The sequence below is a fragment of the Thunnus albacares genome, chromosome 8, assembly GCF_914725855.1.
Source record: "Thunnus albacares chromosome 8, fThuAlb1.1, whole genome shotgun sequence".
NCBI lineage: Eukaryota > Metazoa > Chordata > Actinopteri > Scombriformes > Scombridae > Thunnus > Thunnus albacares.
The window spans coordinates 25,428,538-25,449,823 of NC_058113.1; the positions used below are offsets into that span (position 1 = coordinate 25,428,538).

Below are 21,286 nucleotides of genomic sequence, written 5' to 3' on the forward strand. Positions count from 1 at the left end.
ACATGAAGGATTTTACTGCAGGTGGCTTTGTCCACCCCCTCCAGGCAAATGTGGAAACAGACCAGTACTGACAAGACATAAACCAGAGTTTCAAACCCATTAAATATAATTTCAGCAATAACAATTTACTGCTCAAAGCGGAGACACGTTCCTCTTTCAATTAATTCATCAATTAATTGTAAGTGAATTATCTCCACTGAGAGGTGAAGTGGCATTCTCCAATACATGCTTCATATTACATTTGCTGGGAGAATATGCCTGTATGTCGTTTAGATTTCCTTTCCAAAGTGACTTCATTTAAAATCTGCATGGTTCTCTTCAGAGAGCTTTTACAGGTTTGAGGTGAAAGAGGCAGACAGACAGACAGAGAGTACATTTGTTCCAATCAGAGAGGAACTTAGGTTCAGAGATCAGCCACTTCAAACAAAGACAGGGACACACAGACGCCTGCCTGACTAGCTGTGTGTTAGAATGGCAGCTGACAAGCAGGTCACGAGACAAAACCGAGGCAAATTTAACACACAGTGTCAGTCTAATGAGTACTCATAGATAATGAGTCTTTAAGTTATAAATAGTCTTACTGTTTGGACGTGTACTGCATCCCATTCTGCAGTTTAAGATCATCCAAATCACGCCTGCACCTTCTTTAATAATCATGCTTAAATGCCTTAGACCTGTGATGTCAAACTCAATCTCACTGAGGGCTTAGATGCGCTTCTTATCCACCATTGATCTTTCTCACCCAAGGTGCCCTCCGTGTGTTTTAACTACTTACTGGTTTCAATTTTACTAGTCTGTTGATCAATCGATTTTTATGATCTAGAGAACACACAGGTACTTTTCCTAGGATGCACAATCCTTCAAATTTGTTATTTTAGTAACAGCAATGTATAAGAATAGTTTAGTCTGCATATGATTAGATTCTACACTAAAATACATAGTGATAAGCAACCATGCTGAGTGCCTGTGTTTGTTTAAGAATACCTAAACCCGAGATTTTTAGAGAATACTGACATACCTCTTCAGGAATATTACAAGAGTGAATAGTGCGAATTTTCAGTTGAATTAAACTAAGGACCACTGAAATGTGGCCATTTAGATTTATCATGTTGCTGTAGAGCCATCTACAGGTGACATCACCATAATTTTTTTTCAGAATCCCACTAAATGTGTGAACCTGCTCTGTAAATTTTTGGTCCCAATTACACAATGTTCGTACAAATTGTGGTAATCGATGTCAAATAGGCCAAACCTGTAAGAACTTTTGGGTGTTTTATTGGGAATTTCTAGACTCATTATCTTACGTAGAAAACTTGACAAAGACTAAATGAAGTGAGAGATTCCAAATGGGCGACAATAAATTTAGGCAGAAATGGGCGTGGCCTACTGAGATTTATCTAAAACCGTGGAATTCAGCAAAATAAAAATGTGTTTTTATATCCCACAGTACAGGAGTTGTGACCTAAAATGTAATGACAAAAAAATTCACTCAATATAACAGTTTTTCAGATATCCTGCTGACTAACAGACACTCATATACACATGCAGGACTGAAACATCACTTCCTCAGTAGAAGTAGTAAAACATTGATTTCTGTAGATGTCCAAGACCTGGGGAAGGACAATGAGCCACAACCAAGTCTATTAAGGCTATTAGCTAGTGAAATTTTATTTTCCACCATTTTCCTTAGAAAAGATGTCTTACAATCTAACCTGAGAACAGTGAGGCTGCTACAGAGAGAAAAAGGAGTCTTTTTTTTCTTCCTTTTGCCATTTCAAAAAAGAAATGCGACAAAAAAAAAAAAAGAATTAGCCACCAATGACCTTTCATTTGTGAACATCCATTTTCCAAAGCATTATTCATGTCTTCACATTCTCTGCTCTCCTCTTACTGAGTTGTAAAAAAAAAAAAAAAAAAAAAAAAAAAAAAAAAAAAATTTCTACAGCAAAACATCTATCACTCAACTTTGGCTAGGAGCCTCTTTTGATAGATCAGACACTTGCAGTATCCATATCAGGTTTGAATCTAGCAGTAGTAGCAGAAGAGCACTTCCAAAGCACAAGCTGTTAACTTACAGAGTCTCAGATATTAAAATGTGATAGTCTGCCTGATTTTGCCAGGGGTCTGAGTGTTGGTTTTGCTTTGCTGGATCCTGAGCTGTTGACACAGGGAGAAGCAATCGTGCTCGAATAAGTAGCTCCGAAGCTTGATGTCTTTCTTCCACTTGCACTCTCATCGCCCAGAGCAGAACAAAAATACTTCATGTATATTCATTCACAAAATCATCAACAATGTTAATATTGGCTTTTGCTGTTTGTACAACCAATTACTGTTTACTGTTTGTTCGCCTGAGTGGGTGGAGACATATGTGAGATCATTTCCAAGTTTCCCATTTTCCAACTATTCCGTCTTTTCATGGAGAACGAGTTGTGCTCGATTAAGAAGTGCAACACAGAATTACTGTGTACTCCTTTTTCCACAGTGAGCTGAGAGTCTTTGAGTGCCGCTCTCCAGGGTGCCTTCCCCCCCTTGTGCGTTGAGCTCCATTTGAAGTGTTGCAATACCAAAATAGAGCATACAGCTTGAAATGAAACGTGGGGATTATTCTTACACATAAGACACCGGTAAATCACATATGAACAAAAGATGAAAATAAAAACCCATAGTACCTATATATATGTATATATATATATATATATATAGTTTGGCAAAAGTTGGAATTTGCACCGCACTCCTCTCCAGTCCAGAATCATACGCACTGGGCTTGTCAATAGTCTACATGCTCCACATTTCATTTTGTTATTGAATAACTGAACAGTTAAAAGTGATTTTGTTGACTTTTTGAGTTATTTTCCTGGTTAAGCAAATGCCCAACAATTCAAGTATACCACTTTTTTTTTTTTTTTTTCCCAAATCAAGCTTAACTATTGCACACACTTCATAGTAATTATTATGACAAAGGGCCAGCGTAGAGTTAATGAGTTATTGATTGTTTACTCCTGGGATAAACTGCTCTAACAATCTGTAACATCTGAATTAAAACATGAGAAGTCATATTTACATAAATCATCCAGAACCAAAGGCCAGCACAGCTCCTTGTTTGTCTTTGGATCTAGGTAAGCTATGTGTGTCACATTATTTCTGCCTGTAGAATCATAATGTTTTTGCACACTTTGATGTTTTCTCACTTAAAATTCAATCTGCTTCTCTGGGGTATGTGAGATTCAATGTAACTGCTCTCCATCAAGGCTTCTGTCAGCAAGCAGACTAATAAATTAAAGCAGCTAAAAACAACATATTAATACCGAACTCAAAAACACAAACAGAATAAAGCATGAACTAAATCAAAATTAATAATCAAGGGGAAAACATACACTGACAGGGAACAAAATTAAATGACAAACATCATAGTCCATGAGTGAGGCTACATAAATACAAAACAAGGGAGGAGTTCAGCAGAGGTTCTCTCTCATGGCATATTTTCTTGGAGCACATTTCTACCAAGTTGTATCGGGTGGTTATCTCAATAGGATTGGAACAGTCAAGTACAGCCACAATTGGCCAGCGAAGGGTTCACGACCTGGGAATCCAGGGAATTCAGTAAAAAGAAAGTGATTCTTCACAAGTCCTTCATCTCGCCTTCTTTTCCACGGTGTCAGTTATGTGTCTGAGTGGTGTTGCTCCTCCCTGTTCTTTATGTCTCTTTCACTGCGGTGGTGTCTCTCCAACCATCTCAATGCCATGCTGCTGGAGTTGCGCTCGGAGCAAAGCATTCTCATTCTTCAGCTCCTCAATCTTAAGAACAAAGAACAGAAAAAAAAAAAATCTCATTATAAATCTCATTACCAACATCTTCATCCCCATGACAGCTAAATATAGATCCAGGTTTACAGACCAAACTTTTTCGTTTGAAGACCGGGAGTGCTGGCTGAATGTAATGTACACACAGGGCTATGCAATCCCTGGGATTAAAGAATACTGTATGCAGCCCTTTTCAAAAGACACCCCCTGTCCACAACCAACTGGATTATCAAATCTTGAGGTATGTCATCTCCGCTACATTTCCCTTGGGTGAATCCCGAATTCAATACCTCCCCACTGAGGGATTGAGGAAAGCATATTGAGCTTTGAGCATCAGAATAAGAATATATTGCTGAGTGCCTTGCAGGCCTGGGATTCAATGGAGCGACGTGGCAGCCTCAGAGCACCAAGATTTCACAATACTTTGAGTGCATTAGCATGCAGTTAGTTCTCACACAACCCCTGTGTATCTTATTCCCACAGTCTCTCAAAGCGATGATTTCAGGTAACACTTCTCGTTATATGAGTGCAAACTCTTTGATCCTCTTTGTCAGGCTGTGATGATCAGCTACACAGGCTGCAATCTCAAAGGGTTTGTTTTGGAGAAATGAAGATGCATATGGAGCTAGGTGGATTTCATGCTTCTGAGATTTAAGTGAAAGGATGTTGCAGTGCACTCTAAAGTGATCTATTGAATGCGGTGGCAATCTTCGCAGTCACATATGCAACCCACTATGGCTGCCTTATTATATGTGAGTTTATGTATCTCCTACACCCAACCACCTGAAAGGAAGACTCTGACATTAACATTCATATACCTTCTTTACCCATTATGCCAGCCCTGGAAACTTCACTTAGTGCCAATTGATAAAAATACCCAAAATATTTGCAGGCTAGAGCAAAGACCTAGCCTGCAAATATTCAAAAGCTTGCAGATATTCATACCTGCTGCCTGCACAACTCGTTGTCCACTTGTATCCTCTCCACTTCCTTCAGACTCTCCTGCAGTCGCTGGTTGCTTTGCCTGAGCTCACGGATGTAGTCGCAAGCTTTGGACAGGATGCCTCCTTTGCTCTAGAAGGAGACACACAGTTGGAAGGAGATGATTTAAAAAAAAACAGTAAAAAGATTATCAGCAGTGCAGAGTTGAGTAAGATTGCTTACTGCTCCAGTCTTGGTGCTGTCCATATTGCAGTCTGGGATGATCTTGGAGAGGGTCACAATCCAGTTGTTGATTTTGTCTCTTCGCCGCCTCTCAACTGATGGAATGTCATGAAATACCAACAGGTCAAAAAATATAATATATACAGTACATATATCAATGTGAGCATGCTAGCAACATGATTGGATGGGCATGAGGGGTGATTTTTAGTTTGAAAAACCAGATAAATTTTCTTCAACCTTATCAGCTCAGTGGCTGCAGCTACCAAACACTGCCAGACTTTGACAGCTCAACAACAACCTCTAGTGGCCAATTTGAAAACATACGTTATCTATTAACAGAGTATTTTGACAGGGCTTGGTGATTTTTCTTTCAACAAAAAAAATACTCTATTTAGGCACCGCGCTGCATTGTCACACTGTCTGATGAAATCAAAAGCCACAATCATAGCTAATTACCCACCTTCATTATGTTGCGCTCTTCTCCTTTCATCCCTCGGTGTTCGGGGTCCATCCATTTTCCTGCAGAAAGACAGAAAATAAAACACTTTTCATGCGCTATATCTCCCATCTCTGACTACCATACAATCGGGCACAAATCCAATCCAATCCCCTGAATTCACCTAATCCTGTGCCAATTAAAAGTCTTCTTCACTGTTATCTTTAAATTCATGCCTTTTTTTTTTATAATAACAGCCCATGCCTCCACCAAAGTGCTATAGAAAAAGGAGCCTCTCAAGCTGCGTAGTGCCTTTGGTAGAAATGATGAATGCACAGCCATATGAGGCCACATATGCAGTCCTGACACCTCTGATGGCCTGGAGCTGGCATGCTTTGACTGGAATACCAAGACCCATACAACCTTCTTATTCTTCCTGGCTGTCCTCTTCCCAGGTGTGGCCCAGAGGGAGCTCACTGTTTTATTATGCTGTAAAATTACAACACTGTAGAAAACCAGATGCTGTCTATTGGAGTCTGGGCGTACGGCTAATGACACAACTGTCTCTTGTCTCTTTGTCTTCCCTTAGGTATTCTGTTAATTAAGTCCCTCAGACGTGACAGGGAGACTTATCCAACCACCCACTACAGCAGGAACAGGCCAGTAACACACTCCCATCTAAATATTACATGGCCTATATCTCAACCATGTTTTCTAATGGTTCCTAAAGAAATAGACAATTAATCCTTCACTCACCCTATTTAAAAAGAATCAACATCCATGCAATAAATAGACACTGTTGAAAATAACGTCATTGCTAAACAAAATGTTGTTGTGAAACCTTTAGGTTTTAAATTAATTTAACAAATGTCCACTGGATCATTTTAGCTTATTCATGTCATGTAAAGTCATTCTCTTTCCTCGTCTGTCCCTCTGTGACACATCTTTATTCTACGGCGCTAAATTTGTGACCCATCAACATAACTCCACTGCTGATATCTTCGTTGGAGATAGTCAGCCAAGCCAAACTGCAGTCTCTCTTGTATCTCAACGCATCTTAATGGGATTTCAGCTGTATAATGGATTCAGCAGTACTCTTAGGCAGAGTGGGGAAAAAAAAATGTGGATGACTGTATGAATACGTAAATGTACAGTCCTAGAGGAATGTCTTTTAACACCCCCCCCCCACCCCTCTTTTCACAACTTATAGAGGCACATATCATCTAAAGGCCCCTGAGAGTTATTTTCCCATAGAAATCCAGAAAATTAGTGGAGCAAAACCCCAATGTCGAGGCGATTTATCTGTACAACTTGAAGCATAACTAAGTTTGTATGGTCCTGTATTGATCCTTGAAAGAGAAATGTGATTTTCACATCGTCTGCCCTCCCCTATCATTAGGCTTCAGTATTATACAGAGCCAAGGCCTGGACGATGAGTCAAATTCATCTATATTTAGAAAAAAAATAAATGTTCATTGAAATACAAGGAGCTGCAGCTTCTGTCAATGGGTGTTATGAACAATGTTGAGTTTTAGTGATCATTAAACACTTATGTACAAGAGATACTGTCAAACTAACATCGCATGGTTTTCATTAATTTGACTTGCCCCAATATCCCTGTCATAAACAAATTATGAAACTTTTACAAGATCATCAAATAATGTCCAAATAGCTTTACCACTAACTTATTAAAAAATAGACTAAAAGGAAACATAAAAACAAATAAACACACTTTGAATATGATAAAATAAAAGTGTGGAGAGAGCCATTTGTTTCCAGATGGAGAACAATGACCTAATTTCTAAGTCCTAATGGAAAAATATGGTTGCCACAAGCACAACTAACAACAATGGATCGGGGTCAGCACTGAAGAAACGCTACATCTGTGTCTCACACATCAAGAGCAAGGAGAATCACCGGGGACTTGTGGGAAGGGAGGGGTGGAGAGGAGAGGAGGGCAGAGGTTTGTGTGCTTCTTCTCCCTTCTTGTGATCTAATTTGATTAGTTCATTTGCTGCAAAAGGAGTGTAGGAGAAATGTGGAAGCTGTCCTCACCAGTTTAAACCTTCATGTTGCAGCACCTCGTTTTCATCTCTGCGAACGGCAGATAGGGTTGGAAGTTTTCATTCATTTTACTCACACGTCAACCATAATGTCACTGTTCATTACACTTAAATATAACTATGAGGTTTATGTCACAAATCATACATAATTCATGCAAGAAGAGATAAAGAGAAACAAACATATTGCAGACAGGCATTCTGAAAGATGAAAAAACATTTCACTCCACATTTCAAGACGCAGAAATGCAGACATACACAGCAACAAAGCTTATTCTTTACTTTTGACTGGAAAGCAGTCTGTTATAGGCTGTGAACATCAAGCAACACTGAAAAAACAGCAGCAGAGCTGCTGCCAAATTTAGGGCAGATCTAGAGCTCCCCATAATGCTGCCCACAACAAAGGAGCTTAAAGGGAAACTAAAGTATTTTTCAACCTAGGCCCTATTTTCCCATCATTTTGGGTCTAAGTGTCTAATGGGGACAACAATTTTTGAAATTGGTCCACTATTGAGCGAGACCACTTCAGCCAGCAGCCGCGAAACAGGATGCAATGTAATTTGTGCTTTTTGGTTAAACGGAGGTAAACGGGAAGTTATGTGCTCTCTACAACAACTGGCATCAATGTATTGTGTCTTTGTGTAAAACAACAACTGGTAGTCACTGAGGGTGAGTAAGTGTTCATCCTGAACCATCATGGTATGGACGTTACGGTTTGGTGCATGCAGTTGTACGAAGAATACGCTTCATAACCCGAACAATTACTGTCAAAATAGTTTGATAATCCACTTGGTCCGACGTGCAGAATAATAATTCTAGGGTGCGAGTTCCACCTGTAACATTTCGGCAGCGCACCACTTAGCTGTAGCATGCTCATGTACTGTATGTAGCCTATGCTAGCCAGTTTAGCCAAGATAGCCTAGTTACCCTATAGCATCACTGCTGTCAGAATGACAAACAAGAGACCCATAACACTGACCAAGTGCAACACTACTATTAACGTACACTTCGTTATCTCTGCAGTGAAACGATACCACTTCTCCCCGTCCCCCTCCCCTCTCTGTGGCGGTCGGCTTTTCATGCTGCCTTTGAGTGAAGTCATTCAGAACAACAATAAACACATTTGATTTCTGACGTGGTCAGACAGCACCAGTTCTGAGAGAGAAAAATGTAGTTAAAACGTATTAAAGTAAAAGTAGTGGTTTGGTCCCTCTGACTGATATTTTTTTATTTAACCTTTATTTAACCTTTATTTAACCAGGAAGTCCCTTGAGATTGAAATCTCTTTTCCAAGGGAGACCTGGCCAAGACAGCACAACAGTTAGGAAATATATACATCAAACACAAAAGGAAGATACTAAATCCAGCTCAATTAAGGTAGTTTCAGTTCTCAGTTACATGGACTTTTAACATAGCTTTAAAATTTTCCATATATTATATATATATATATATATATATATATATATATATATATATATATATATATATATATATATATATATATATATATATGACATCATTAGATTATTAATACTGAGACATCAGTGTGTAAGCAGCATGTTACTGTTGAAGCTGCAGGAGGTGGAGCTTGTTTGAACCACTTTATATACAGTTAGACCATAAATCAGCACAAAACAGCTGTCAGCAGGTGTCCTCCTCCTAGCAGGAAACACAAGGGTTGTTTTCCTTTTCCACTGCAGCAAAACTAAACTGTTTCTGTAATAGTTTTGGCCAATGAGCCATTGTTGGATGTTTACATTTTTCAAAATGAAAAAGCAAAATGTTATTTTCTACTATTCTTTTTTTTCTGTTGTGCCGAAATCGTACTGACCCCAAAACCAAGGTAACATACCAAACTGTGAATTTTGTGTACTGTTACACCCCAAGTAGTCACTGCATATTGAAGCAGTAGTTAAATGACTTTGATGCAGTCAGTTTCACGAGTTAAAGGTTAAGTGTAAGCCTGCTGGAAAATGGAGGAATATTCACTTAGGTCAGTGCTAACTCAATTTGACAATGGGTCATGTGCTCATTTTGGGTGACCACACAAGCAAATGGCTGTGCTTTGGCTTTTTCCCTAACATGAAGAAATCTTAGCTGCTTGACATTAAAAAACCTTGCATCCAACAGCAATATGGCTCATTTGTTAATGTGTTTCTGGCAGAAAAAGTGTAGGCTGAATCGAAAATAAAACATGTCGGAATTCCTTCTCTGAATAAATATCCTTAGTGAGCCAGAACCAGGCTGGTATCATGCAATTAAAACCATAAGTCAGTTTGTCTTTGCTCAGGTGAGCCTGCTGATTATCTTAATAACAGCAATCACCAGCATGTGGCTAACAGTTGGAGAGAGTCTGAGATAGATCCCTTTTGATGCATGATTATAATGATGCATGTGGTGAGTTTTAGAGATAAACAACATAAGAAGATTTTGGAGAAGGAGAAAACAGGCCAAACAGGATGTGATGGAGATCGTTGATATAAAAATCAACCTTCACAGCAAATTCAGAAGATTAATGAGGAAGACTCCCTAGCCAGAAACACAGTCTGCAGTAAAAGTTAAAGAGAACAACAACTACAGCAGCATTTCATGTTGCATGAATTGAGCCTCGTGGTAGTCGAGGTGATCAATATTAACAGATTACATTACATCCAATCTTGCTTGGATGTAAATTCACATCCTCCATGTCTCCCATGTCTCTGGCCTCCACCTGCATTAGCATTTAGACTTATGTGAATTCACCACGTTTTATTCACTTATTATAAGCTGATGTTCACTGAGATGTCGTGTATCTCGGGCTCTGACAGTTGGGGTTTCTTGACCTCAAAAGAAGTCAAGCTTCGTGCAGATTTGTTGGGGAGCGTCATAGGAGCAGAGCCACACTGCCAAACTCAAATGCGTGTTATTGTTGCTCTAAATAGTTAAAACCTCGATGAAAATGTACAACTGGAAGAACTCCAAATTTAATTAATAACTGTGAATGGTTCTGAACGCTGAACATTAAAAAGCAATCTGTTCCACTTTTACACAACAACCGAAATTCACTTTCAAACTTCAACTGAGCAATTCACAAACCTGTCTGCTACAATCACCAAACGGCCTATTTCAAGAGGCATTTACATGGAGAATAACAAGTGTTCTACAAGAACTGATCAGCAGTTAGTTTGTTTTCAGAAAAAGCTGTGCCTCAGACTGCAAAAATCAAATGTCTCCTTCCAAATAACAACTGATTGAGTTGATACTCACGCAGGATAGGACTGTGTGCGTGGGGCGATGGTTCGTGGCGTGCCTGTCTGAATGACATCAGGGGGGGTCATCATCACATAAAACTGACCTGTGGAAGGCATGGGAGACATCAGTCAGAAGGACAACGCGGCATGAAAAATACACCACATTAAGATATTTAGTGTAAAAACTCGTGACCGAATCCATTTGATCCAACATTAGACCACTGGAAGCCCTCACAGTCAAGACTCTCTTTCTCCCAGTCCTCATGACATTCACAAATAACTAAAATATAATTTCTGACAGAAAGATGCACATGCTCCACTGTAAGGCATGCAGGCACTGTTCTCTTTGGCACTGCAACAAAGTCTGTAGGATATAAACACCTCATCCTGTTCCTGCAGGTCAGCCAGATGGCTAACTTTGCCTGGCCAGACAAATAAAATAAAAATTAAAAAAAAAAAGAAAAAAAAAAAAAGTCAGCAACACCATTTACTGCCATTTTAAAGACAGAGACTATGTGTTAAGGTCCCTTCATATAAAAACCATCCAGAGTAACAACAGTAACAGGACGTGTAACTGACACAGCCAAAACACATGAAGGGGCTCTAGTATTTAACAAAAAAAGAATCAAATTTTATTATAAAAATACAATTTTCATTCCAAATAGCTTGTAGTTTTTTCCTATTTTAAAAAAAAAACCTATGCTCAGGGAGACTGCACTGTGAAAATTAGTTTTAATTGAATTAGTCATTTTAAAAAAGGGGGTGGGGGTGGGGGGCATTATTTGGTTAAAAAAATACAGTTTAAAAGTATAAAAACTAAAGTGATGAGGCTTCCTGATAACCCACGGAAAGGTCTAGCACGTCTCACCTCTGGAGTCTTGCCAGGATGTGGTTCATTGCCAGAGCCCCGTGCACTACTACCCCTCGCCTCACAGGTGATAGCAGCTTGTAAAGCACTCTCCACCTACACCCTGCAGTGCACTCCTTGGCCAGTGTGTCACGTCTACCCCAGGCTCACAGAGCTGATATACAGCAGCCAACTTCCTCCTGCAAGCCCCTGGTTTGAGCTCCATGTCCAAAATTAACTTTTTTTTTTTTTTTTACTCGCCTGCCAAGGGGACTGGTAAATGAAAACATCCACCAGCAAAGCCTATTTTTTAACCGTCCAAAATAATAAAATGCCTTTTTGTGTCACATATACATTCGTTTCAGTACATTTCATTAAAATATGGTATTAATAGCTATTTAATTAACGGTAACTAGCAGCAGTGACTGTTCAGCAGAGAGCTGTGATGTCAAGTGCGGTGGAGAGTCTTCTGAGATTTACTCGCCAAACAAAACAGTGCTTGGAGGGTGTTAATTTCGGATCCTGTTTGAGCTGTTACCCACAATAAAAGAAACCACATGGTCTTCTTCCCCTTCTGTGGCATCACTAGGCAGCCAGTCACAACACCCACCAAGAAAAAACAAAACAATACTTCTCTAATAAAATCAGCAGGGTCAGTCTGGTCTGTTGGCCAAGGATTTGGAGTTTTTTGACCACCTGCTACAGGAGATGATGTTGCGCAATACCCCTTTCTCAATGTTTTAGGATGCTCAACACACATCAGAAGCACTTCTCCCCACATCAATCTATCTTAACACATTTACACCAAACCAAAGGAGCTGAGGACCCAACACTGCAGAATTTTGTGGTTTTCTTCTACTGCGAGTCACATAATTTGACACCTGCAGTGCGTCATAGAAGTGATAACTGAAGTGTGTCAATTCGCATGGCTCGATGTCATTAAGCACATCTGACTTCCTTGGATGTGTGTCATGTGACGCAAGTACAGCACGAAATGCTGAGAGAGAGGCAGACAGTGTGTAGACGTGGTGCATTAGCCGGACAAGCTATGGGTCAGTAATGGATGAAATAAAGCAAAACCTCGCAAAAGCAGAGCTTTTCAAAAACCCCAGAGATTCAGGGAAGACTTCTTCATTTCGACCTTGCGTGACCCATGTTCGTGCCTGTACATTGTTATTAGAGTATGACTAAACTGAAACATTCTGCTGGGAGAGATGTTCCGGGTTTACCAGCCTCGTTCATCGTGCAAAAAGCGAATATGAGCTTAATATTGTGTAACAGGTAAGGCAGGTGGTTTATAACCAGGGTTTCCCCATACATTCATTTATTTGTGGCAGCCCGTCACAATATCAACATTGCCTGCCACATATTGATTTTCTATGTTTGGAGCTGCACACCCCTCAATCATGCACCTTTTAACATTGGTTTGTAGTCTGTCAGTAAAACCAAAGAAGAAGAAGAGGAGGGGTATATATATGTGCTTTTCATTTAGCTAACGTGTCTCCTCACTTCCCTCACTCGCGTCTCTTCCTTGTGTCTCAGCTGCTCCCAGCGAGGACAGGAAGACGGAGAAATTTTATTCAGCAAATGGGCCATCCTTGCTCAGTCCAGCATCATTTTGTAACAGTTTAAACTCAAAAGTTTTAACTTAAAGTTATTAAATGTACAATTAAGTAACACTTTAAACTGTTACTTAATTTTCTAGGCTAGAATGTACGCGAGAATCCATCTTGTCAGGCTTCAAGTTATGCGCTTGTGGCTGAACCACCAGTAGTTCGGACCAATAATCGTCCTAGAACTACTGGCAGCTATGGGCGTGGTTTAGGTGTGATGATAGCAAGAAGTTTGCTTATTTAGTTTGTCAAAGTCTGATGTCCTTTTCAGGCTGAGGATGATATTAAAGGAGACACGCAGCTGTGCAGTGTCATATTTTCCTGAAGGAGCTGAGATGTACTTGAAATGGAAAAGAAGAAAGGAGAAGCCTTTGTCTTATGAAGACGAATAATAAAGTTACACGAGTTAGTGTAACTTAGTATCAGTGGGATACACTGATAACTATGAGATGCTACAGTGCCATGTTGTGTGAAATATGTGCCGTGTTCTTGCCACTGAAGAAGTGAGAGAAATGCTTTATTGGGTCTTGTAAACTACATTTGTTTTGTGGCCACCACTGCTTTATTCTGTGTAGATAAATGTATTATATCATAGCAGAGAAAGCCTTGATGAATGTCCGAAGCAAGCATATATCTTTCTTTTATAGGGATTAAGTAAAATATAACATCAGATCGGATTGAGTTTCAAATTTGGCAGAACTATTGGTTCAGTAAGCCTGGGTCTTAAGTTGCTGGTACATGTTGCATTTGGATTTCAGTTTTTATGCCTGTGCAAAGAGAGCACAGACACCAACAGAAACACTAGGTGATGAAATACAACTTCTGCCTATAAGCACTGTCCAGACTAGAGCTGCCACGGTTACCGCTGTAATGCAATCATGTCACGCCCACCGCAAAGTCAAGCCTATCACCGCTTCACCGCTGAGTGAGCAGGTCAAGTGATGGGACAGAAGTTATTCTCTCAGGCTTGTTTTAAAGAATGATGTGCCTGCCGAATGCCAACCAATATTCCTGCTGCAAAGTCAGCCTCTTAATAACACTGCAATAAAGATAGACATTTAGACTATAGAGGCTATGAAGAATAGACCACTACAGGAGTAAATGCATATGAAAAGTTTACCGTATTGGTCCAATTATAAGATTTTTTTTTTTTCCCTGGAAATACATCTGAATAAGTGGGGTCCTTTTACATTCAGAGTCTTGACAATTACGTGTTCACAACATCAGATATTCTCTTTGAATGGAGAAAGTAACTTACTGGCATAAAATGGTGGTTGTTTGTAGCCTTAATGTTGCTAGGCTGGCAAGTGTCTTAAAGTCTATTTATAGTGAGCGTGTTAGAGTCAGTCAGCCCTAAAAGTGTTTCATTAGTCCAGTTTAACCTGCAGGAATTTCTGAAGGCTTGTGTAACGTGTTTTTCTGCCACAGAGGAAATATTCATGACGAGTGAAAACGAGTCCAAAACGTCTTCCAACGTCTCTGCTGCAGACACGGAATATGTCTGTCACAGATGATAAAAAGCTCAAAAAGACAAACAGGCAGTCGTATTAATGCTAACTGCTAGAGAAAATAATTTTTGACCGTTTCCACGAGTCTGGTAGGAAAGTCTGTGAGTATGTAGCTAAAGTGTAACTAAATTATTTTTTATGGCAGTTACCACAAAGGTTTGAATAGCTTTGCTAATTTGTGAAAAAAATCAATACCGCAGCAGCTCCAGTCCAGACACTTTCTCTCAAAAAACCCTCAGAGACCTGGGTTTCTGCTCCTCTAAAATCATCAGGCAACACTGACAATCTACCCCTTTAACTGCCAACCATCTGCAACAGTGTGTCTGCTAGATCAATCTAGATCTGGCTCTGTAATACAGACCAAGCAGAGGCTGGTTGTGTACAACAGAGCCAGAAGCCTACATCATTACTCTCCAGGTCAACCAAACCTTGACCACCCTCACTGAAAGCAGAAGACAGCAAACCTTCAGCCAATCATTTCCTGACGGACCTCTTCTGGATCGCTACCATAAAAACGACAAGGACAGCCAGACGACAACATATGGCGGTTCAGAGGAAGACAAGTCGAGTGGGAGGACATGTGACATGAAGTAAATAGTAAATATGATCAGCGTAGCTAATTTCATTTAGGCTTCTGATAATATTTGCCTTGTATAATTTACACACTGTAATAGGAAGCATAGTCTAACATTAGTGAAAATGTTTCAGGCGTATTACTGAGTGAGGCGTTTTGATATTGAGAAAAATATGTTGTTGAGTATATGACACAAAATCTTTCATTATTCAGAAGTGAGCAAAATCTTAATATAAAGCATCTACATCATCTCTTAAAAAAACCTCTGAGGCACCGCTGGATTTATGGAAATTTCTAGGGAAAGTCTGAACTTCAATGTCTACTTTCTTTCACATCAGCGAATGTTGTGATCACAGTTCAGTTGCAACTACTGAAAAAAAAAAAAGAGGGTTGTTGTTCTCTCAGTGCAGTATTCCTCAATACACTCCTGTTTGTCACAGAAAATAATGGCTGAATTTGCCCTGTAGCACTGTGGTAAGCTTCAACCAAAATTAAGTGTGAGAACTGACTCACCCCCTGCCTGTGTGAGTGTGGGGTCTGTGGCGGCCTGCAGAGACACAGTCCCGTCGCTCACTGCGGTCGCGGGGAAGTAAGCGAAGCGCGTCTCCCCTCCCACCGCCTCTCCTGCTGGGCTTCCTCCATTATTGAAAGGGTTTTGGATCACAGCCTGTGACAGATAAGAGACAGACAGGGGAAAGCTTCAGCAAGTAGCAATGGAGCAGTCACAGCAGGTAAAAGCACACCTGAGTCTCTGTCAGACTAAATACTGGTATCCCCTCTAGACCCCCAAGCAAGGATAAAGGATGACAGCTGGGATAAAGAGAGGGGAAAAGCAGCAGCAGTGATCTTGTTAGCAGAAATAACAGCAAGGTCAGTAAAGCCATCAGTATAATACGAATGAAAACCTATTTGCTGTGCTCTTGCCAGGAAATTGCATGTTTTTTGACCAAAAGGACAGTTTGAATTTGGCTGTGATTATTATGCACATTGCTACTGTACCTTACTCTAAAACAACTCTGCATTTTCAATCTATGAAAGCAGCTAAGTGCTAGGCAGACGTCATGTTCAGGCAGATGCTTCACTGTTTATACTGCTTTGCTAGTTTGACAAGCTGAAAGGAATTAACTACCCACGCAGCTTTACTCACAATCAAGGAATATGTCACTAAGTACAATGGTGTGTCTGTTTCACATGTTTATAATAATGTTTGGACAATATTAGAGCTTTATGGCATGAGCAACATCAGCCTGTGTCTGGAAATACTGTTGGAAATACTAAAATATTTCAAGACATGGCTGAAGCATCAGTTACCCTTTAAAAACAGTGAGTCCATACTACCAGTTGGTTCTCATTAATAAAAAGGGGGAGATTATGGTACCTGAGCCACAGCTTGAGGAGCCCCAGTGAAGGCGGCTGTAGAGACGACGCTCACTGCTCCTCCCCCATCATCTCTTCCCTCGAGGTGCTGGTCAGTCACCTGAACAACACGGTACGTCACCTGCATGGTGGAGAGAGACACACACACACAAGTAAAAAAGAGAGAATGAGTGAAAAACAACAACAACCGACCGACTTTTATGTAAGTTTCTACAATCCCGGTTGTACCACACACACACAAATCAAAACCTTACCTGACTTGTAGATTTGTTTATCATATCTAATGTTTCAGTTCAGCCAAGCCTTGTATCTGACACTCTAGTCCTAATTTCAGCAGTGCACCGATTTAACCATTCCACACAATATGCTTATGCTTCAGAATGTCCCTGATTCGATTTTAAAAACAAGTCAAGAAAATGAGCTTGTTTGTTCCAAGAATCAGTATTTGTATCCCCACATCATGTGACTCTCCTCCTGACTGACATGTGACAGCGGCCCCGTGCCAATCCTAGACCAGACTGAAATCACATGATCGCTCACACTAGCCCTGTTTACCCCAAATGAGCCACATGGATCACTGACTTAATTCCCTCCAGTGTAAATCATCCAAATAAGGATAAACCAACTTGAATGTCACACTACTTTTCACCAAATCACCATCTCATTGTCCGTCGCTGACCACAGCTGGAGTGAATACTGCATTAATGGAAAGCAAAGGAGACAATCTTGACAAAAATCACCAGTCAATCATTGAACCAGAAAAAAGATGAACGCACAATCATACCTTCAGGCAATTTAGAGCCTGTTATCCTCCTGACTTGTCTTTGGAAAAGGGGAGGGAGCCAAAGCATCCAGAGAAAACACATGGTAACATAACACGACCTTACACCTTACACAGAAAGGACTGTTTGTGAGAAGAATTCTGTTTTTTTCTCACTGTGAGGTGACAGCACCAACGCAAAACAGAATATGACAAAGCCCAAATCTCGATTAGCACTCCAAATAATGAACACACACACATGTGGTGAGAAATGTTGTTTACTGATTATCTCCCAATGTCACGTTGCACTATGCATGTGACCAAATCCTACCTACCACATTTATCAATATGTAATGTGGAGCTCTGTCAGTTAGCTAATTATATCTCTGCACAAACACCCCTTGGACATTTATTCAACCCCACATCCAAAGTAATTCTGGAGTGTAGGGTTTTCTGTTGTAAGTGCTGAATAGATGTAATCTTACCCTAAACCTCTAGGCCCATATGCCATTAGGGGCACTTAAAGGTGCAGTATGTGGAATTTAGTAGCATCTAGCGGAGGGGATTTGGCAGAAATGGAATATTCATAAATGTGTTTTAATTAGTGTATTATCACCTGAAAATAAGAACTGTGTTTTTGTTACCTTGGAAAGAGCCTTTTGTATCTAAGTGGGTAGTGGGTCCTCATCTACAGAGCCCGCCATGTTTCTACAGTAGCCCAGAATGGACAAACCAAACTCTAAAGAGGGCCTTTCACGTTTTTCGTGAGTTTCGCAGCCACTGCTAGATGCCACTAAATCCTACACACTGGTCCTTTAAGAATCTTTCTGAAACTGGTAGTAAAAAAACAATAATCATATATAGTGTGTCACAAATCCGTCCATGAATTCCTTACCTGCCCACCCTCAGTGCGGAACTGGTATTGTATGTTATGGTCACCAAATGCTGCAGCCTGCTGAACACTGGCGATTGTAACAGCTGTCTGCTCTTCTCCTGTTCCGTCTCAGGGGCAAAAGAAGAAAGAAAAGCCAGTTATGAGAAAAGGAAAACTCATAGAAGACAGCCACCAAGCCCTGACTTTAATATAAGCCGCTTCATGTACATGCTGCATTTTGTTAAACCTGTTATTTGCCAGCTAAAGCAATTTACATTTTCTATGACAGCCACCAGACATCAGCTGTTGGCTGTCATACAAAATATAAACACCACTGAAGTTCAAGTGCCAGATGTTGTCAGTGGAAGGTAGATTTTATTAACTCTTACCTTCAGATGCCTGGACGACCTCTTCTTCTTGCTTTTCTTGGCTGCAGACCAGAAGCACAAATAACTCAGTTAGTTAGTATTCTGGATAAAAAAGTCAAGGTGATTAATGACCCGTAACTTTTATTTTAGCAAACTTGTGCAAGAAGGCAATCGACCTACCCTTCACAACGTAAAACACACAGTGCTACTGTCCTCGGGTTACCTACAGAGGCTGACAGCTCAGTTGTTTGTGTTTTAATAGCTAGCTTAAGCTAACCTAGCTGGCATACTCTTATTAGCTAATTATGGTGATGTTTTTCACAGCTGGACGTGTCGCATAAGATACAAATAGGCAGCTATGCGGCTAAGCAAAGTCGTCCACTTCTCTTGCTAACTTATCTACTTTCTTTATATTGAATTCGTATTGACAAAAGTCTTTTTAGATCAGGCCTTTCGTTAGCGTTGTAAACTAGCTATCCGAATAGCATGTCGTAGCTAGCTTGTGTCAGCTAGCCATTTTGACAGACTCGGTTACCTTGCGCTGTCCAGACTCTGTTCAAGCATATCCATCAGGGTTAAAATAAAAAGTGATATTCGGTGTCACAGACGGAGATGGAAGTGCTGATCACGGGAACAAACACTCGGGTCATGTGAGAGAGACAGCCCAGGACACGTGAGGTACAGCTCGGTGTTGAAGTTAAAATGGAGGCCGCTGCCGCCGCTGGGTGATCCGAGGTGACTCTACTCGATCAGCTGTCGAGCTGGAGGATTTACAACACACCGGCGCGGCGACATAACAGTCAACACTTTCAACTGTTCCCCCCACCAATGACCAAAACACTGTGAATAATAACTGGCTGAATTCATATCAGCGATGCTGAACACCATATGAGGATGTTGGAAGGACAAAAACGGTCATAAACAGACCAATTAACATCAAAAACAAAAACAGTCTCATCTGTTTGTATCTTAACAGTAAAATAAATGCTGTAAAATGCATCTTTAATGTGACCCAGATGCATAGAAGTAAAATGTGGCTTAAAGGATAGCCTCACAATGTTTCAAGACTGACTTAAAATAATAGTCAGGTGCCCAAATGAACACTGAAACATGTTTTTCTTGCTGTATTTACTCCTGTTCATACCATTAAGAGATCCCTAAGGCGCTTTCAGTGTAACTGATTAACAAAATCCACAGACCTCCTTCCAAAAAATATGCAAAAATGCTCGTATGAGGCTTCAGCCCTCCAAATAAGTCAAATCAAGTAGGTATCTTTCAAAGTTACTGTCATTCTAGTGCTAAATTCCTTCTTATTGTTACTATCCTTCCACTGTTGAACAGGAAAACACTTTTGAGACACAAAGAGGGAAAAGACTTGAAGATATCCTCTTAATTCGACTAATTTGGACAGCAGAAGCCTCATATTATCTTCCACTGTCACATTGTAAGCGCATTTGGAGGGGATCTTATGAAGCCAGTATGAACAGAGGAATAATTACAATGAGGGAAACCTGTTTAATGTTCATATGGGACCTGAGTTTTGTTTTAAGACAGACTTAAAAAATTGTCACCCTGTTCTTTAAGAGAATGTGAAAAATGGTCACACAAGACCAATTAAAATTAAAAACAAAAACTGTTTACTTCATTAGTATCCTAAAAGTAATATAAATGTTGCAAAATGCATCTATAATGTAACAAAGGGATAATGATCTGGCTCAGAAATGAACAAGCATTATAGGCTATGAAACATTTGTAGTCTGTGATACATGTTTATTATTGATCCCCAGAGAATGAAGGGCTTACAAAATGCAATGTCTCCTATAAATTTCACATCATTTATGGTTATTTAATTATCATTTTATGAATGTCATTTGAGTTGTTTGTCAAACCCAGCAGCAAAACCCTCTTCTTATAGTTTAAAACTACTTATCAAAGCAAACAATGATCAAGTGAGATTTTTATTTTATCTGTTATGGAAAGGAGAGGAAAAGGTGTAATCACTTGCCCAGAATACACACAAAGGAACATTTGCAATGATATTTTGGTCTAGTTTGACAATCTTAAGTGAATGTTGTCATACTGTAGGTGGTTTAAAAAGCAGCTGACACAGGTCCACAGAAGATAAAGAAATCAGGCACAAGATATGAGCAAGAACAAGATGAACAGGATCAAGGAAAATTTTCCCTTAAATCATGGATCCATAGTTATTTATGCTTATGCTTGCACATTACTTACAAAACAATCTGAACATATCCTAATCCACATCTATACTTTTTGGATGCAGAGCCAGACAGCTATCCACAGTTAAAGCTGTCATTGAAGTGTGTCCCATCGGATCCCAACAACCATCTCTCTTGGTTTCAGCACATTTATAATGTATAAAAATGGGGAAAGGAATAAGCATCTGCAGGAGGTGGTTTTCTACCTACATCCCTCCAGATGTTATGAATATGGTTATATCATCGCTGGTTCTTCTAACCCACCTAGAGTATTGCTCTGGTGTTTGGTCCACAGCCTAAAAAGATGGACATAAAAAAGTTTCAGTTAGTTCAAAACAGAACTGCTAGACTAGCTCTGCACTGTTCATATCACACAAGTATTGACAAAATGCCCCCCATATTGTCCTGACTGCCTGTCATAACCAGACCTCAGCTAAGTAGTCAGTTGTTTATTT

General features: G+C 40.0%; 1 protein-coding gene across 3 annotated transcripts; it reads right to left on the bottom strand.

The window, feature by feature from the left end:
• Nucleotides 1–1,643: 1,643 nt before the first annotated feature.
• Nucleotides 1,644–19,509, bottom strand: LOC122987378 (upstream stimulatory factor 2). Of its 3 annotated transcripts, XM_044359241.1 has the most exons (11): nucleotides 19,148–19,509; nucleotides 18,634–18,674; nucleotides 18,266–18,372; nucleotides 16,612–16,731; nucleotides 15,747–15,900; nucleotides 10,708–10,795; nucleotides 7,457–7,495; nucleotides 5,426–5,484; nucleotides 4,966–5,060; nucleotides 4,747–4,875; nucleotides 1,644–3,795 (listed from the first exon to the last, which is right to left on the bottom strand). In XM_044359241.1, exons 1-11 carry the CDS (start codon nucleotides 19,180–19,182, stop codon nucleotides 3,706–3,708), a joined length of 957 nt encoding a protein of 318 aa, XP_044215176.1. In that variant the 5' UTR covers nucleotides 19,183–19,509; the 3' UTR covers nucleotides 1,644–3,705. The 3 variants fall into 3 exon arrangements, with proteins under 3 accessions (XP_044215176.1, XP_044215177.1, XP_044215178.1); XM_044359242.1 differs by lacking the exon at nucleotides 7,457–7,495 and having other exon boundaries at nucleotides 19,148–19,507; XM_044359243.1 differs by lacking the exons at nucleotides 18,266–18,372; nucleotides 18,634–18,674; nucleotides 19,148–19,509 and adding an exon at nucleotides 16,865–17,041.
• Nucleotides 19,510–21,286: the final 1,777 nt, after the last annotated feature.

What these genes read in the sequence shown, in the direction of transcription:
- LOC122987378 (XM_044359241.1), bottom strand. Translation starts at nt 19,182, where the DNA reads ATGGATATGCTTGAACAGAGTCTGGACAGCGCAAG. An exon ending in CTCCTCAAGCTGTGGCTCAG is followed by an intron (nt 15,901 to 16,611) that starts GTACCATAATCT and finishes TATCTGTCACAG; the next exon opens with GCTGTGATCCAAAACCCTTT. An exon ending in ACAGCACCAAGACTGGAGCA is followed by an intron (nt 4,876 to 4,965) that starts GTAAGCAATCTT and finishes GTCTCCTTCTAG; the next exon opens with AGCAAAGGAGGCATCCTGTC.